Source organism: Molossus molossus, unplaced genomic scaffold (genome assembly GCF_014108415.1).
Source record: "Molossus molossus isolate mMolMol1 unplaced genomic scaffold, mMolMol1.p scaffold_m16_p_7, whole genome shotgun sequence".
In the NCBI taxonomy this organism is placed as follows: domain Eukaryota; kingdom Metazoa; phylum Chordata; class Mammalia; order Chiroptera; family Molossidae; genus Molossus; species Molossus molossus.
Genome location: NW_023425401.1, coordinates 62,968,918 through 62,986,183, shown reverse-complemented (window position 1 = coordinate 62,986,183; position 17,266 = coordinate 62,968,918). Strand labels below are relative to the sequence as shown.

The 17,266-nt window shown below is 38.1% G+C and overlaps 1 gene segment (V, D, J or C); it reads left to right on the top strand.

Moving 5' to 3' along the window:
• Nucleotides 1-2,915: 2,915 nt before the first annotated feature.
• On the top strand, nucleotides 2,916-3,482 carry LOC118619644. The segment is given in 3 exon segments: nucleotides 2,916-3,008; nucleotides 3,117-3,280; nucleotides 3,393-3,482. Coding segments are annotated over 3 exon segments (297 nt in total).
• The last annotated feature ends 13,784 nt before the right edge of the window (nucleotides 3,483-17,266 follow it).

Genomic DNA, 17,266 nt, shown 5'->3' with positions numbered 1-17,266 from the left:
CCACTGTGTAAAATAGTATGGTGGTTGTTCAAAAAGTTAAAAACAAAAGAAAGAAGAAAATACTGCTTTTTGTCACAACTTGGATGAACCTAATAATCTTAGATTAAAAAAAAACTTTTTTTCAGGAACATTTCTAACGTTTCCTTCTTTTTGTCTTATAGCACTTAAAACTCTAAGTTAAATAAGTCAGACAGGGAAAGACAAATGCCATATGATCTCTCTGATATTGGGCATCTAAAAAAGTCAAACTTATGGAAGCAGAGAGTAGAATGCTGGTTACCAGAGGTGGTAACCCAATTAATTAAAAGAGAAATGAGAAGATATTGGTCAAAAAGTACACTCTTCCGGTTATAAAATTAACAAGTTCTGGGGAACAAATGTACTGCATGGTAATTATAGCTAATAATACTTTATTATATACTTGATAGTCGAAAAGCTCATTTTTTGTTAATCATGAGATAGTGGGCCTGAAAGTCAAGTTTAGTTGAAAAGGAAGAGCTTTTCTAAATATCCAGATCTCCTGTTTAAAAGTGAAAGCAAATTTGCAAACTAGAAATGCAGAATTTTACTAGAGATCTACATGTAGATAAGTGAGAAGTTATGTGGGGAAGTTACCATCCACCCTAAAGAAGGGGTAGTTGTGATGTATTGTGAGATAAGGGGGAGAGAGTAAGTGAAGGTAACTTTCTGGTTCCTTTGCTTCTGAGGGTCTTTTCTCAGAGAGGATAGAAACTTTGAGAAAAACCCAAAAAGAGATGGAGGGAGAATCTGAGAACATCTGGCTGATATTAAGGTTCCCTAATATGGCCATGGCAAGTAAAACATTAATAGTGGAAGGCATTTGCAAAGACAAGCCCAATCCAGCACTGCTTTTCCCCAGAGCTTCACATGTAGGAGACCCAAATTCTCTCAGGGTCTCTAAGAGGGTGAGAGGTGCTGAGGGCAACAAGGCCTGCAGTGTTTGGAAGTTGCATGAGGTGCAGGGTGGGAACTTGGTACCTAAGTGCATGGTGTGGAGTCAGTGATGGTGTGTTCAGGTCTGATTATTGCATTAACTATAACTAACTCGGGGGAAGAGGCCAAATCCAAGACAAAAAGGGCAAAGAGCTGGAAGTTGGAGAGGGTACAGAAGGCAGCACCCACACTCCTCCCGCATGCACTGATATCATCCTGGGTATGAACCAAAGAAGAGAGAAACACAGAAGACACAAACAATGTACAAAAAGAGACTGAAGTTCTTGTAAGAGACTATCCTAAGGAAGAAACTACTTTATATGTATATGAAATATAGTATCTTGTTTAAGAACATGGATTCCAGAGTCAGACCCTCTGGTGCAAATTATTGTTCTGCCACTTACTCCTGTCAGGACTTGGACAATAGGTCTGCTCTGTCAAAGCCTCCATTTTTTCATCTAAAAAATGGGAACACTATTAACCGTACTCACGTAATAGACTTTGTGAAGAAAAAATGAGATAATGGGACCAAAAGTTTTGTAGAATAAATATATTTCCCACTACAGAAAGTAAAAATGCCAGATATTTTTCTCAGCCTTCCTTGCACTAGTCAGGTAGATAGTGTGAGCTCTACCAATTAGATATACTCCCCATAGCCCACTCCCCTCCCCCCAAACACACACACACACACACACACACACACACATACACATACTGATGCTGGAGGTGTAAGATCTGGAAGAAAATGTCTGACAGTAAGAGAGGTGTAAGGGACCTACGTCTGAGGTCACTATGGCTGCCCAAAGGTGGCAGCACCCAAGATCCAGAGCTGAGCACCTGCAGCAGCACTGGCCCAGGCTACAGCATTGTTGTTCCTCTCTTTTCTCCTTCTCATTCCCAGAAGGCACCCCTGTGCAGAAGAGCCACAGGCCTTTTGGTCTACCACTCTCTACCTCCTCAACATTTAACTTCCCAGTGCTATCATCTCAGAAATGATATTTATTGGACAAGAGGGAAAATAGGGCAACTGTCTCAGAAGAAAAATTAAGCCACCTGAGCCAGCTTCTTTCTCTCTTTTCTCCTCGAAAAGACCCAAGCTAGTCTGAGTTCACATGTGCTCCACATAAAATGTTATAGGGCTGGAAATAAGTTTCAGGGACAAGCGCTGTCCAGGGTTAAAGGAGTTCTCATACATACAAAGATTTCAGAGACAACCATAAGAGAATCAGTTGACAGTTTAAAAAAAATGATAGTATTATTAATAATACTATCTAATAATTACTGAAAAATTACTATATACCAGAAACTATACTAGGTACTTTTGCTTATTTAATCTGCATAACCTTTTGAGGTAGGAATTATTAATGCATCCATTTTTAGGCAAGGAATATGAGGAACAAAGAGATTAATAAATTTGCACAGGGTCACACAGCTTCTAAGTGACAGAGAAGAACAGTGATCAACTGCAGACATTAAAAAAAGCTTCAGTGACATGGGAAGCAGCTCAGATTATCAGGTGAACTGAATGAAGAAGATCACAAAACCCTGTACATGTTCCACATGTAACTTAAATATATTTATAGTCCATAAAATCTCACTGCTATCCATATACATGCAAAGAAGACATCTAGGAGTTAACACCACAAAGATAATAGATTTGGTCTGGGTAATATAATTATGGTATTTTTTTATTTCTATCTTTACCTTGTTTCTCTGAGTTTCATTAACAAGCATCTTTACTAGCACGTCCCAAGGTGCCCCCATGGCCCCTTCCCATTCATGCCAGAGAGCCCTAAGGAGATCATGAGACTTATCTTGAGATCATGAGGCCCACAGAAAAGAGTAACCTCAGACACCAGCAGGCAGCACTAAAGGCCCAAGGTCCTGCCTGACCCACCACTTCCTTCCCTCTCCCCAGTTTAGGCCACACCTACCTGCCACTGACTTGAGGTGGCCTGCAACCGGGTCTCTACTTTTCTGCCTTCTCTTGAGGACACTGCCTGTCCACAGGATGTCACTGCTGAAAGTAGTCACCTTCTTGTCCTTCTGGGCTCGTGAGTCACATTCTCTGATCATTTCAGTATAAATGAGTGAGCAAAGAAATTCTTTATTGTTTCATATATTATCAGAGTTCATTGGAAATTCTCTTCTTTTGCACGCAGTTGGACTTGGGCTATCAAAATTGGAGCAGTCCCAGATATCCATTACGACAGAAGTGAAGAAAAGTATCGACATGTATTGCAAGATATCAAGTGCAAATTTTGAAAATGACATCATTCACTGGTACCGGCAGAAACCAAATCAGGCTTTGGAGCATCTGATTTATGTAAGCTCAAGCAAAAGTGCAACTCGAAGCCATAAAGATGGGAGGAATAACAAATTTGAGGCAAAAAAGAATTCTCGACATTTCACTTCAATCCTTACAATAAATTTCATAGAAAAAGAAGATATGGCCATTTACTACTGTGCTGGGTGGTACACACATTACTATTTTAGGGGGACTCACAGTACTAGAACTGTTGAGATAAACTCCCACATGATCTGCACCTGGATTTGTGCTCACCACATCCTTCCCAGCAGTGGCAACCCAATCAGCATGCCCCTCCCCTGCTGGGTTGGCCTCAGCCTCACCTTGTCTGCAACACTTCCTGAGTTTTCCAGGAAGCTATCTTGGATTATGCTTGCACATTTGCTTCCAGCTAAGGCCAGGAATTGTGCTTCTGAAGCTTTATTTGACACTATATTCCAATTAATTGAAGTCTTGTCTGGGGACAGAGAGCACCCAGGCTGTGATACTGTCCATCATATCACCATCCAGAGACTTTCAGTAAGTGGCCTATGTTTCAAGCGGAGAGAGGGAATGGCTGGAACCATTATTATCTTATATACTCAAGACAACCCCTTAGCAATGTAACTATTATTGGTCTGTTTTACAACTAAAGAAATTAAATTTAGAAAATTTAGGCTTAATGATCAGCCAAAGAAGTCCATGCTTTTTGAACTGCACTGTGAGACCAAACTGTGAAGTTTAAGGATTGTAATTATTTAAGTAAACTCTAGGGCATCTGGAGTTCATTAGGGAGGGAGCAATGTCATTTTTCTGGGACATGTGGGGCAAAGATTTCTGGCAGCATGATGTCTTCAAAACAGAGCTCCGAATTCACTGGGGCTGTTAGAGGAGCCCACTCTATCCAGCAACCCTTGATTTTGCCTGTGAAAAAAGAGAGAGAACCTGCCAGGATCAGAAGAACTAACACCGTGTGCTGTGTGTGTCTGTGTGCGTGTGTGTGTGGTGTGAGTTGCCAATTAGTGTTCTCAATTCTTTGAATATATTAGCTCCTTTTACTCACACTATCTATAAATCTGTTCTTTTATCATCAAGTGTAATTGACTCATGATTTAAGTGAAGTACTAAGTAATTCAGTCACTTGTTCAAGTCACAGAGCTGGTATATAGCTAATTGGTAGAGTAGGGTAGGGAATCAGATACTCTGGCACCTCTTGACTGTTACACTAAAACCATTCTTAATTTCAAGACAATAAAAAGACAAATATATTATTCCCATCCCCATAGGAGAGATAGACACAAATTGTTATTGTGTACTGAAGCATGTGCCTAAAAGTAGTGCCTGTAGTGAGCTTCTTGTAAGAATATAGGTATCTCCTTGCAAGTTTCCTATATATACTCTTCACTTTAACTAAAAATTAACCAAATAAAATCAACATATTCATTTTCTCTAGTCCCCATTTCAAAGATTCACAGTCTATTGTTTAATTTTGAGATGTACTGGAAGGGAAAAAAAGAGTAATTTTCAGGCCAGGCAGACACAAGAAATGGAATTAGACACATGATCCCTTAGCCCTTCTCCCACCTCACATGGGCTCATATTTCTTTGATTTACATGGAGACCAATACTCTTTCTGACCATGACAGTATCTAGGTGGGAGGACCATTATCTTCTTGAGCCTACACAGTATCTTCCTAGTCTCCTATAGTTTTTATGCAAGCAAATTAGAGACCAGCACCTAAGTGGAACACACCAGATGTGAGAAGATGAGCCCTTACCAAAAGGAATGCATGGAAGTGTAGACCTTCTCAAAATATCCTTATTAAATATTTTGTATGTATTTTCTTATGCAATGTACAGAAGAACAGTGTATCTTAGCAATATAGTGTCTTCAGAAGAATATATATCAGGAGAGAAAAGTTATATCAGCTCTTCAATATGACCCTTAGAAAAAAAATAGTGACAAGGCAAATAATTTATGTTGCATTCAAAATGATAAAATATTATAAAGCCATTAAAATGGCATTTTGAAGATTTATTAAATGTTAAATAGTTTACATTTAAAAATAAAAACATAAGGTACGAATGAGAATACATTGAATCTCAAATACATAAATGTCTAATTGTTAAAAAAAATGAAATGAAATATTTGTATTTTAAAAAACTGTTTTTTTCTGATAGAGTGAATGATTTATTTTCTTTTAAAATTAAAATATCATTTAAGAAGTTAATTCTCTGGTTTTTCAATAACAAAGAAAATACAACTTAAAAGTATTTAAAAAGGCTTATTATGTGTCAGACACTATTGTCTATATTTTATGTTCATTTTCATTTTTAGTTTCATAATGTAACTCTCTAAAGTCTCTGAAAGATATTTATTTCAACAATTGTAGAAAGTGAGATACAGAGTGATTAAGTAAATCAGCCAACACCAGAAGGGGTAAGTAAGCAGTACGGGAGGGTTTATATTTTCAAAGGTCGTTTATAATGATATTCACATACATTTTTAAGGACCTGACATGTTTTTAACATATAAAGTTAACTTTAAAAGAATATAAAGCTGTATTAGTAAAATTTAATATAAAAATAAAGCTAAACTATTTTATTTGAAATATTTTAAAAATACTTTTTAAATGTGTAATGATCCAAGCAAACATATTACTATGTATAAATGTGTGAAAAATAGTTAAAAGTAAATGATGATTGCTTTCATTTTCAACATTTTTATAATACATTAACTCAGATTTTCTTCAATGAGCATCTATCATTTATCCAAGTTCCCACGCTTACCAGGTTTGGGACTTACAATAAGTCACCTTTGCTATACTGTTCTCATTGGCCAAAGGGAGATAATATCATTAACTCTCAAGATTGATATATATGTTGTTTAAATAAAATGATCCAAGAAAACCTTTAGAACAGTGCTAGCAAATTATTAATAGATAGTAGATATAACATTAATTTTAAAGGCTTATTATTACATGTAAAAATGGACATTAATTTAAAATACCCCTCTCTATGACATTGTATTTATGAGACAGTTTCAAGTTCCAGGGCAAGTAGAAACCAATCCTATTCTCATGACTGCTCTGTCTGATATTCCTTCTACCAATTTCAGTTTCATCTTCTCTTGAGAGACCCAGATTATAAGTGAAATAATTCCTTTTTTCTGAATTATAATCTGTATGGTGTCATCCCGATTAGTTACAAAACAAAATGTTCCATTGTATTTCAAATAAAAATGCCTATAGCTTTTTTGTTTTTATTGATTAATTTTTGTTACAGATGTTTCTCCTTTTGCCCCAACTGATTCTCCCCTCCACATCCCTCCCTGCCCCTTCCCCAGATTGTTGTCCATGTCCACTGTTCATGCATACATGCATATAAGTACTCTGGTTCATCACTCCCCCTCCTCCCCCCTCTTTAGGGGATTGTCAATCTGTACCCCGCTTCCGTGTCCCATTCCTCAAATGTTATGTTCATTATATTCCACAAATAAGTGAGATCATATGAAACTTGTTTTTCTCTGTTTGGCTTGTTTCACTTAGGATGATACTTTCAAGGTCCCTCCATGTAGTCTCAAAGGATAAGAAATCTTTCTTTCTTACCGCTGCGTAGTACTCCATTGTGTATATGTACCACAACTTTTTGATCCATTCATCTACTGATGGACACTTGGGCTGTTTCCAGATCTTAGCGATTGTAAATAGTGCTGCTACAAAGATGGGGTACAGGATATATTCTTTCTGATTGGTGTATTATGCTTCTTGGGGTATATTCCTAGAAGTGGGATCACTGGGTCAAATGGAAGATCAATTTTTAATTTTTTGAGGTGACACCATATTGTTTTCCATAGTGGCTGCACCAGTCTGCATTCCCACCAGCAGTGCACTAGAGTCCCCTTTTCTCCACACCCTCGCCAACACTTGTTTGATGATTTGTTGATGGTGGCCATTCTGACAGGTGTGAGGTGATACCTCATTGCTGTTTTGATTTGCATCTCTCTGATGATTAGTGATGTTGAGCATTTCTTCATGTTTCTTAGCCATTTGTATGTCCTGTTTGGAGAGGTGTCTATTTAGTTCCTCTGCCCATTTTTAAATTGGATTATTTGTCTTCCTTTTGTGGAGTTGTGTGAGCACTCTATATGTATTGGAAATTAACCCTTTATCTGATATATCATTGGCAATTATGCTCTCCCATACAGTGGGTAGCCTTTCTGTTTTGATGATTGTATCTTTCGCTGTGCAGAAGCTTTGAGTTTGATTTGTCCCATGTGTTCATTTTCTCCTTTGTTTCTATTGCCTTAGGTGATGTGTCAGTAAAAATTCTGCTGCGTATGATGTCTGAAATTTTGTTGCCCACAGTGTCTTCTAGGAATTTTATGGATTCATGAGTTATATTTAAGTCTTTTATCCATTTTGAGTTTATTCTGGTGTAGGGTGTAAGTTGATGGTCTAGTTTCATTTTTCTGCAAGTAGCTGTCCAATTTCCCAGCACCATTTATTAAAGAGGCTGTCCTTACTCCACTGTATGCTTTTGCCACCTTTGTCAAATATTAATAGAGCATATTGCCTTGGGTACATTTCTGGGTTCTCTATTCTGTTCCACTGGTCTATATACCTGTTCTTGTGCCAGTACCAGGCTGTTTTGATTATAGTGGCTTTGTAGTATAACCTGAAATCTGGTATTGTGATCCCTCCAACTTTGTTCTTCCTTTTCAAGATTGCTGTGGCTATTCGAGGCCTTTTTTTGTTTCCATATGAAGTAATTACTTTTGAAGTAATTGTTCTAATTCTGTGAAGTATGCCGTTGGTATTTTGATGGGGATTGCATTGAATCTATATATTGCTTTGGGTAATATGGGTATTTTAATGATGAAGCATAGGGTATGTGCTTCCACTTTTTTATATCTTGCTCTATTTCTTTTTTCAATGACCTGTAGTTTTCTGCAAATAGGTCCTTTATTTCTTTGGTTAAGTTTATTCCTAGGTATCTTAATTTTTTTGCCGCAATGGTAAATGGGACTGTGTTCTTAGTTTCTCTTTCTGTGAGTTCATCATTGGTGTATAAGAATGCCATCGACTTCTTGACGTTAATTTTGTATCCTGCTACTTTGCCAAATTCATTTATTAAGTCCAGTAAACTTTTGGTGGAGTCTTTGGGGTTTTCTATGTACAGTATCCTGTCATCTGCAAATAATGACAATTTCACTTCCTCCTTTCCAATTTGGATCCCTTTTATTTTTCCTTCCTGTCTGAATGCTGTGGTTAAGACTTCCAGTACTATGTTAAATAGGAGTGGTGAAAGTGGGCATCCTTGCCTTGTTCCTGTTCTTAAGGGAAATGCTTTTAGTTTTTGCCCATTGAGTATGATGTTGGCGGTAGGTCTTTCATATATGGCCTTTATTATGTCTAGATATGATCCCTCTATTTCCACATTGCTGAGCGTTTTTATCAGAAATGGATGCTGGATTTTGTCTAATGCTTTTTCAGCATCTATTGATATGATCATGTGGTTTTTATTCTTCAATTTATTTATGTGGTGTATCACATTTATGGATTTGCGAATATTGTACCAGCCTTGCATCCCTGGGATGAATCCCACCTGGTCATGGTGGATAATTTTTCTGGTGTATTGCTGGATTCGATTTGCTAGTATTTTGTTCAGGATTTTGGCATCTATGTTCATCAGGGATATTGGCCTGTAGTTTTCTTTCTTTGTTGTGTCTTTTTCTGGTTTTGGAATTAGAATTATGCTGGCTACATAAAAAGAGTTTGGAAGTCTTACTTCTTGAATTTTTTGAAATAGTTTGAGGAGAATGGGTATTAGTTCTTCTTTGAATGTTCAGTAAAAGTCCCCTGTGAAGCAATGCGGGCCTGGGCTTTTGTTTGCTGGGAGAGTCTTGATTACATCTTCAATTTCCTTAGTTGTTATTGGTCTGTTCAAGTTTTCTATCTCTTCCTGATCCAGTTTTGGAATACTATGTGTTTCTAGAAATTTGTCCATTTTGCTTAGATTGTCCAATTTGTTGCCATATAATTGTTCATAGTAGTTGTTAATGATCTTTTGTATTTCTGTGGTGTCAGTTGTTATCTCTCCTCTTTCATTTCTGATTTTATGTATTTGGGATCTCTCTCTTTGTTTCCTGATGAGTCTAGCTAAGGGTCCATCAATCTTGTTTAACTTTTCCAAAAACCAGCTCTTTGTTTTATTGATCCTCTGAATTGTTTTTTTGGTCTCTATGTCATTTATTTCTGCTCTGATCCTTACTATTTCCTTCCTTCTACTTGCTCTGGGGTTTTCCTTTTGTTTGCTCTCTAGTTCTTTAAGTTGTGAGGTTAGATAGTCTATTAGAGATTTTTCTTCTTTTTTGAGGTGGGCCTGTAGTGCTATAAACTTCCCTCTCAGAACTGCTTTCGCTGCATCCCATAGATTTTGTGTTGTTGTGTCTTCATTTTCATTGGTTTCCAGGAAGTTTTTCATTTCTTCCTTAATCTCCGCGGTGACCCATTCATTGTTTAATAACATGCTATTTAGCTTCCATGTGTTCAAATGTCTTTGTATGTTCTTCTTGCAATTGATTTCTAGTTTCATGCCATTGTGGTCTGAGAAGATGCTTGATATAATTTCAATCTTCTTTAACTTGTAGAGACTTAGTTTGTGCCCTAACATGTAGTCTATCTTTGAGAATGTCCCACGTGCACTTGAGAAGAATGTTAACTCTGTAGTTTTGGGGTGTAGTTCTGTGTAGATATCTATTAAATCCATTTGGTCTAGTGCTTCATTCAGAGTCTCTGTTTCCTTGCTAATTTTTTGTCTAGAGGATCTATCCAGTGATGTGAGCCGGGTGTTGAAGTCCCCTGCTATGATTGTATTGCTCTCGATTTCTTCTTTGAAGTCCTCCAATAGTTTTTTTAATATATTTTGGTGCTCCTATATTGGGTGCATATATGTTTATCAAGGTTATATCTTCCTGTTGGATAGATTCTTTCAATATTACGTAGTGACCTTCTTTGTCTCTAGTTATGACCTTCATTTTGAAATCTATTTTATCAGATAAGAGTATTGCTACCCCAGCTTTTTTTTCCTTTCCATTTGCTTGGAAGATTTTTTCCATCCCTTCACTTTCAATCTACGTGAGTCTTTTGTTGTGAGGTTGGTCTCTTGTAAACAACATATAGATGAGTCATCCTTTCTTATCCAATCAGCTACTCTGTGTCTTTTTATGGGAGCATTCAGTCCATTTAAATTTAAGGTGATTATTGATATGTACTTATTTATTGCCATTTTTTTTTAGTGTGGTTCTATTTTCCTTCCCATTTCTCCTGGTAATTACAGCAGTCCTTTTAACATTTCTTGCAGTGCTGGTTTGGTGCTAATGTATTCCCTTAGCCTTTTTTTTGTTTGAAAAGCGCTTTATTTGACCTTCTATTTTGAATGATAGTCTTGCTGGATAGAGTAGTCTTGGATTTAGATTCTTGTTTTTCATTTCCTTGATTATTTCATGCCATTCCCTTCTAGCCTATAGTGTTTCTTGTGAAAAGTCAGCTGAGAGCCTTATGGGGTTTTCTTTGTACGTAACCTGTTGCTTATCTCTTGCTGCTTTTAGGATTCTCTCTTTGTCTTTAATTTTTGTCAGTTTGATTACTATGTGTCTTGGTGTGGGCCTGTTTGGGTTCTTCTTACTTGGGGCTCTCTGAGCTTCTTGAACTTGAATGCCTTCTTCCTTCACCAAATTAGGGAAGTTTTCTGTCACTATTTCTTTGAATATATTCTCTAGCCCTCGCTTACTTTCTTCTTCTTCAGGGACTCCTATGATGCGAATATTATTTTGTTTCCAGTTGTCCCACAGTTCTCTTAAGCTGTCTTCCTGTTTTTTAATCGTTCTTTCCTTTTTGTTTTCTAATTGGTTGATTTCTTCTAGCCTGTCTTCTAATTCACTGATCCGGTCCTCAGCTTCCCCTACTCTGCTTTTTAGACCTTCCAATGTGTTTTTCATTTCTGATGTCATTCTTCATTTCTTCCTGTTGGTTTTTCATTTCCAACTGGTTGATTTTCAACATTTCTATGTCTTTACTCATGGTGCTCATGTCCTTACACATGCTGTTGAGGTTCCACAACATCATGGCTCTAAATTCTAGTTCTGTTAACTTGCTTAACTGCACCTCATTTATTTCATCTTCCGTAGAGGTCTCTTGTTCTTTCATTTGGATTTTGTTTCTGTTTCTCACCATTTTGGCTATCACAGTGGGCTTTGGAGTCTGCCAAATTTTCCCAGTGGGTGTTGGTGTTCTGCTGTTTGTGGCTCCCTCTCCTGGGTTTGGATGAGCCCGGGATGACCCACTTTGAACACCACTGTCAAGTCTTAGCTTTTCTGGTTATTGTTGCTAGCCCAGGGAATGGTAGTTATCCTCTAGCTTTTTTTTGCCTGGAGGCTATTAGTAGAGGTCACCTGCAGACCCTTGGTTTCTGAGTTGCCTGAAAAACTCCCTCAGGTGCTCAGTGTAAGAGGCTTTCCTGAGAGTGAGGCAGGTATTCCTTGTTAATGGGCCTCAATTAGCATTTCAATGGACACCAGGTGTGGTTGAATCTCTGAGGGAGGGGCCGCCGCCTCTCCCCAGGGCCCTGAGAAGAAGTAAAATGACCACAGTCCTGCGTGGCTGCAGTCAGCAAAAGCTCTTAGCACCCTCCAAAACCCCAGTGTCCCCACACAGTTCCAGTCCAATCTGCCTTCCCTCTGCCAGAGCCCAAGGTGAGTGGCTGCTGCCAATTTAGCGTCTGTCCGGAATCTGCGTCCTTGAGGTGCCTGGGACTTTTAACCCGAGGGCGCTACTTCCAGCCAAGGGCAGCTGCGGCTGTGGTACCAGCTGAGGAGGTTGCACTCAGGAGAATCCCCAGGACAGAGCCGCGGTAGCGGGACACTGCAGAGGTGGCAGTAGTGTCCAGTAGAGTTCCCTGGTGCCCGCGAGTCTTCGTGGCGCCCGTCGAGGGCTTAGTATGCAGAGTTCGCGGGACTCAACCTTGGTAGCAGCATCCCGCTGAGTCCCCTGATGCAAGCGAGTCTGTGCGGCTCCAGCTGAGAGCTTAGCAGGCTACTGAGTTCCCAGGGCCCATGCAGGGTCACAAGGGAGGCGGTAGCAGTAACTTCCTGCCGAGTTCCCTGGTCCCCGCCCAGGCCGCTGAGGACCGTGGGCTACTGGCCCCCTCTTGCGTCCTCGCAAGCCTACCAGGATTGAGTGGGTGTTTCTGGTTAAGTGGTCCTCCAAGGTGTCTTTTGGCTGCCCTTTCCTGATGATTTGCCTTTATTTTTGTTGTAAATCCAGTTTGGTCTTGGGAGATGGTCTGTGTCGCTCCATTCACTTCGCCACCATTTTAGTTTTTTTGCCTATAGCTTTTTAAATGAGGAACGAATAATATCAGTTTGAAACTTTGGTTTTCCTATTTTAAAATTGTAAAATACTATTCTTTTCTCATTCCTGAGCCCTGAATCCAAACAATAAACAGAGGGACCAATTTTAATTTTATGACAGAAACTATATCCCCACATCTCTGGAACAATGTTTCTGTAGTATGAATATTAAGGAGGGTACAAATAAGTTTAAAATAGAATTAAGTCAACTCCAGAACTTCTCCCACCCACCCTATAGACACATTCCTTTCCACATCCTGAACCCTATTTCCTGTCAGTTTAGCACAAGTGAGTCATTGGAAAGGCCCAAACTGCTGAACTCTGCATCAAGTTGCAAAGCCCCACAGGAATACCTGACCCACTGCTTCCTGCTCTCACACCCTCCTCCCACTGACCTGGACACTCCAGCCAGGGTCCTCACTTTTTTTGCCTTTTCAAAACTGCAGGATGTCACTGCTGGGAACATTTACATTTTTCTTCCTCTGGGTTTGTGAGTTGCTCCTCAATTATTTCAACATGGATGAGAGATGAAAGAGATTTTTCACTGTTTCCTGTTTCTATGTCAGATGTTCATGGGAATTTCTATTTTTCATTTGTAATTGGACATAGGCAGTTACAGTTGGAGATACTTGAGATTTCAATTACCAGAGCAGTAGAAAAAGTGTTCATCTTTTGTATGATGCCTACTGAAGACTGAAAATACAGTTATACACTGATATCAGTAGAAACCAAACCAAATTATGTCACATCTGAAGTCAATCATCTCCACAAAAATTCCAGCTCTAGTTCAGTTAGGTGGAAAAAAAAAAAAAAAACAGCAAATCTGAGGCAAAAAAAAGTTTTTAAAAGTCTAGTTCCTTTCTTACCATAAACTTCATAGTAAAACATGTGGCCATTGACTACTGTGCTGGTGGAACCCACAGGACTCGAGGTGCCAAGATGTTCAACAACAGCCTCTTCTGGGTCTCTGTCCCACCACAGCTTTTCTGCGGGAGCAAACCCAACTGACCCCTGCCTGGGCCAGCCTCCACCTTGCCTTCTTTGCTGCACATCTCAGTTTTCCAGGAAGCCAACTTGTGTTTGCTCACACATTAGACCCCACCTTGAGCAGGAAGCATTTCTGACCATGATGTTCCCAAATCTTCATTTAACACTACTTCCTTATCAATTAAAGTCTTATCTGGGAATGAGTAGATATAGGCCTCGTTAATCATATCACCATCCAGATACTTCCACTAACTGGAATGGCTAAGGCTGAGGGAGGAGTCATTGTGTATCAACACTCCTAGATATAGTACATATTCATTACCACATATAATTATCATCACACCCCAGCAATAGCACCATTATTTGTCAATTTTAAAGGTAGAGAAATTAAAGCTTTGAGAATTAAAGTGATTGGTCAAAGACAAGAAGTTCATGTGTTTTTAACTGGACTGTGAGACTACCCTGAAAATATAAACATCACAAATCTATAACAAACAAAATACTTGAAGTAAATTTGGGATAGAGCAAATATCTTATTTCTGGAGGAGGAGGAAGATAGCTCCTCACTTCACATTCAGGGCCATGCAAACATGATATCATCAGAATAGAGGTCTGAGCCATTGGGACCATTATTAGATGAGCCCACCCTATTGTGAGTATCCCTTGGTTCTGCCTGTGATAGAAGAGTGAGAATGGGCGAAGAGAAAGAACAGCTAATAATTTGTTGTGTCAGAGAGTTCTCTATTAGTGTTTACAATTCTTTGCACATATGAACTTCTTCAACCTTCACAATAACCTATGAGGTCTCTTCCATTATTACTATGAACCCTATTTGACTCATGAGGTAGGTGGGATATTATATATCCCAGCAACCTGTCCAAGTCACACAGCTGACACAAAGCAAAGTATGGTTGGACCCACATAATCTAGCTCCAGATTCTAACCTCTAGATCAGCGGTTCTGAACCTGTGGGTCGTGACCCCTTTAGGGGTCGAACAACCCTTAGACAGGGGTCATCTATGACATAACAGTAGCAAAATTACATTTATGAAGTAGCAACAAAAATAATTTTATGGCTGGGGGTCACCACAACATAAGGAACTGTATTAAAGGGTTAGAGCATTAGGAAGATTGAGAACCACTGCTCTAGATCATAAGTAGATAAAAAGAAGTGCTATGCTTTTTCCTATAAGCACGAAGAAAACAAAACTAACCTTTGTGAAACCTTTGCTGACACAATTTTGCACTCAATCATGTGACCAGGCTTTGAGTGGTCTGGAATCTTCACAGAATATGTAAAATGTCAATAAGTTACCAATTTTTTCCAAAATATAAAATTAAAAAATTCTATTGTTTCATAATGCTACCTCTGAAATAATTGTGAAACAAATGGCTACCTTTTAACCTATGGATTCTACTTATACAATACATTCTAGGCATCCCAAGAAAGAATATGGACACCACCTAGTATCTGTACCATACATATTTCCTTTCTGATTTTGTAATTTCTAAGGTGTGGCAACATATTTATTTCCAACATCTTCTCTTCTAAGGACCCTGGTTCTAGTTCTCAATTCATAGAGGCCATTGGACAAAAGAAGGGAGTTTCGCAGGAAAGGCTGAAATAGAATCAGCCTGTCAGCCTGTCTCCTCCTACCTCAGATGCACACAACCTTTTATGTTTACATCCGGTCCATGTAACTCCTGATCATCATATTCTCTTAGTGTGGACCACAGTAGATTTATTGAACCTACATAAGGCCTTACTGATTACCTAAAATTTAATAAAAGCAAGGGTAGAGAGAAAGACCTGAGAGAAACCCAAAGAATCTGAGAACATAAGCCCTTTTCAGCAGGAATATATAGAAAAGCTTGTTAACATACCGCTGCTACCTTCTTTGCATGGTTATCTCATGTAGTACTCAAACACCCTCATAGAGCAGTAATGAGATGTGGCCAGTGAGACACTCTTTTATGCTCAGGTCTTAGTAGAAAACTCTCCAGCAGCTTTTTATATGTCAGACTAAATGGTCAATAACAGGGAAAGAGACACCTGATTTACATTGCATTCAAAGGATAGAATATTATGCAGCTATTGAAAACAATGTTTTATGAGCTGATTAATAAAATTCAAAAAAGTATTTATAATATAAATTTATGAGTATATAATAACCTTTTAACAATAAAACTGTTTTTTTTTGATAGAAGAATAATAAAAGGGGAAAGAAAATTCTTCAAAACTTTAAGAATGATTATTCCTGAGAGACTAGATGGTTTTACTTCTTCTACATACTTTGATTATCTTTATATATTTTCCTAAATGACCTAATATGGCTTTATCATAAAAATATTTAACAAAGTAATTTTCTCTTGTTTGATAATAATTTTAATAAGACTTCATGACATCACTGAAGACTCATGATGCACCAGATACTAGTATTTGATTGTTTTGTGCATTACCTTCATATAATGTGATAACGGGAGACTTGTAACACCTCTAGAAGATACATGTGCACACAAGGTACATATGTGGAAAGTGAAACATGAAGCTTAAGTAACTCAACGAATGTCAGATAGTGTTAAATGGTATTAGAAGGTATTTAATTTATCTTTGGTTATTAAATAATACTTACATAGATTATGAAAAGACCTCAATATTGCTCATAATAATAAGTTAACCAAAGAAGAGAATATAAAGCCAAATATTCAAATCCTACTTTAAAATATTTATTTATATATAATACCAAGCAATCCTATTTCTATTCATAAATATGTAGAGAAAAATTCAAAGTAAAAGTAAAGAATGGGTGCCTTTTACTGTCATTTTTTATATCATTTTACTCAGACTTTCTTTAATGAGCAACTGGTACTTATCTGACTTCTCATGTTTCCCAGATCTGCGTCTTTAGATGAGTCAGTTCTCTCTGACAATGTCCTCAATGCCAAATGGAGGTCATCATAACAGCAGCCTCACAGGAGTGTTGTTGAGAGGAATAAATAAAATAAGTAAACATTTAGAATAATATTTTTATTACTGCCTTACAATAACAGCTCCTCAATGGATGCTAAATGCTACATTAATTTTAAAGCTTATTATTACATATTAAACATAGCATTGCTTTGAAAAGACTCCTGCATGTGGCATAATGTTTATGAGACAGCTCCAAGGTCCAGAATGAGAAGTTGAGTTCTACAGATTGCTCTGTCTCCTATATCTGCTAGCAACTGCAGTCCAGTCCCTTCTTGGTGGCACTCAGATTACAAATGAAATGTGGGTGCCCTGAGTCATAAACTGTGTGCTGACATCTCAATTAATTTTAAAAAATACAAAAATACTTCAGTGCTTATGTATATGGCATCTTAAATAACGTCAGTGAGGTGTTTCAGTGTCTGCAGTTTCCACACCCAAATTCTGAATCAACAGCAAATCACAGAAAGATAAACAAAGGGACTGAACACAGCAGATGAGTCTTCATATTTCTAAAATAATATTTTTATTGCATGGTATTTCATTGGAAATCGCTGAGTAAGTATGAGAACCACCCCTGCCCAATCCCAAGATGAACACATTTATTTCAAAAATTTCTTTTCAGATCATGAACCCTCTTACCCAGCCTTTTCAGCAC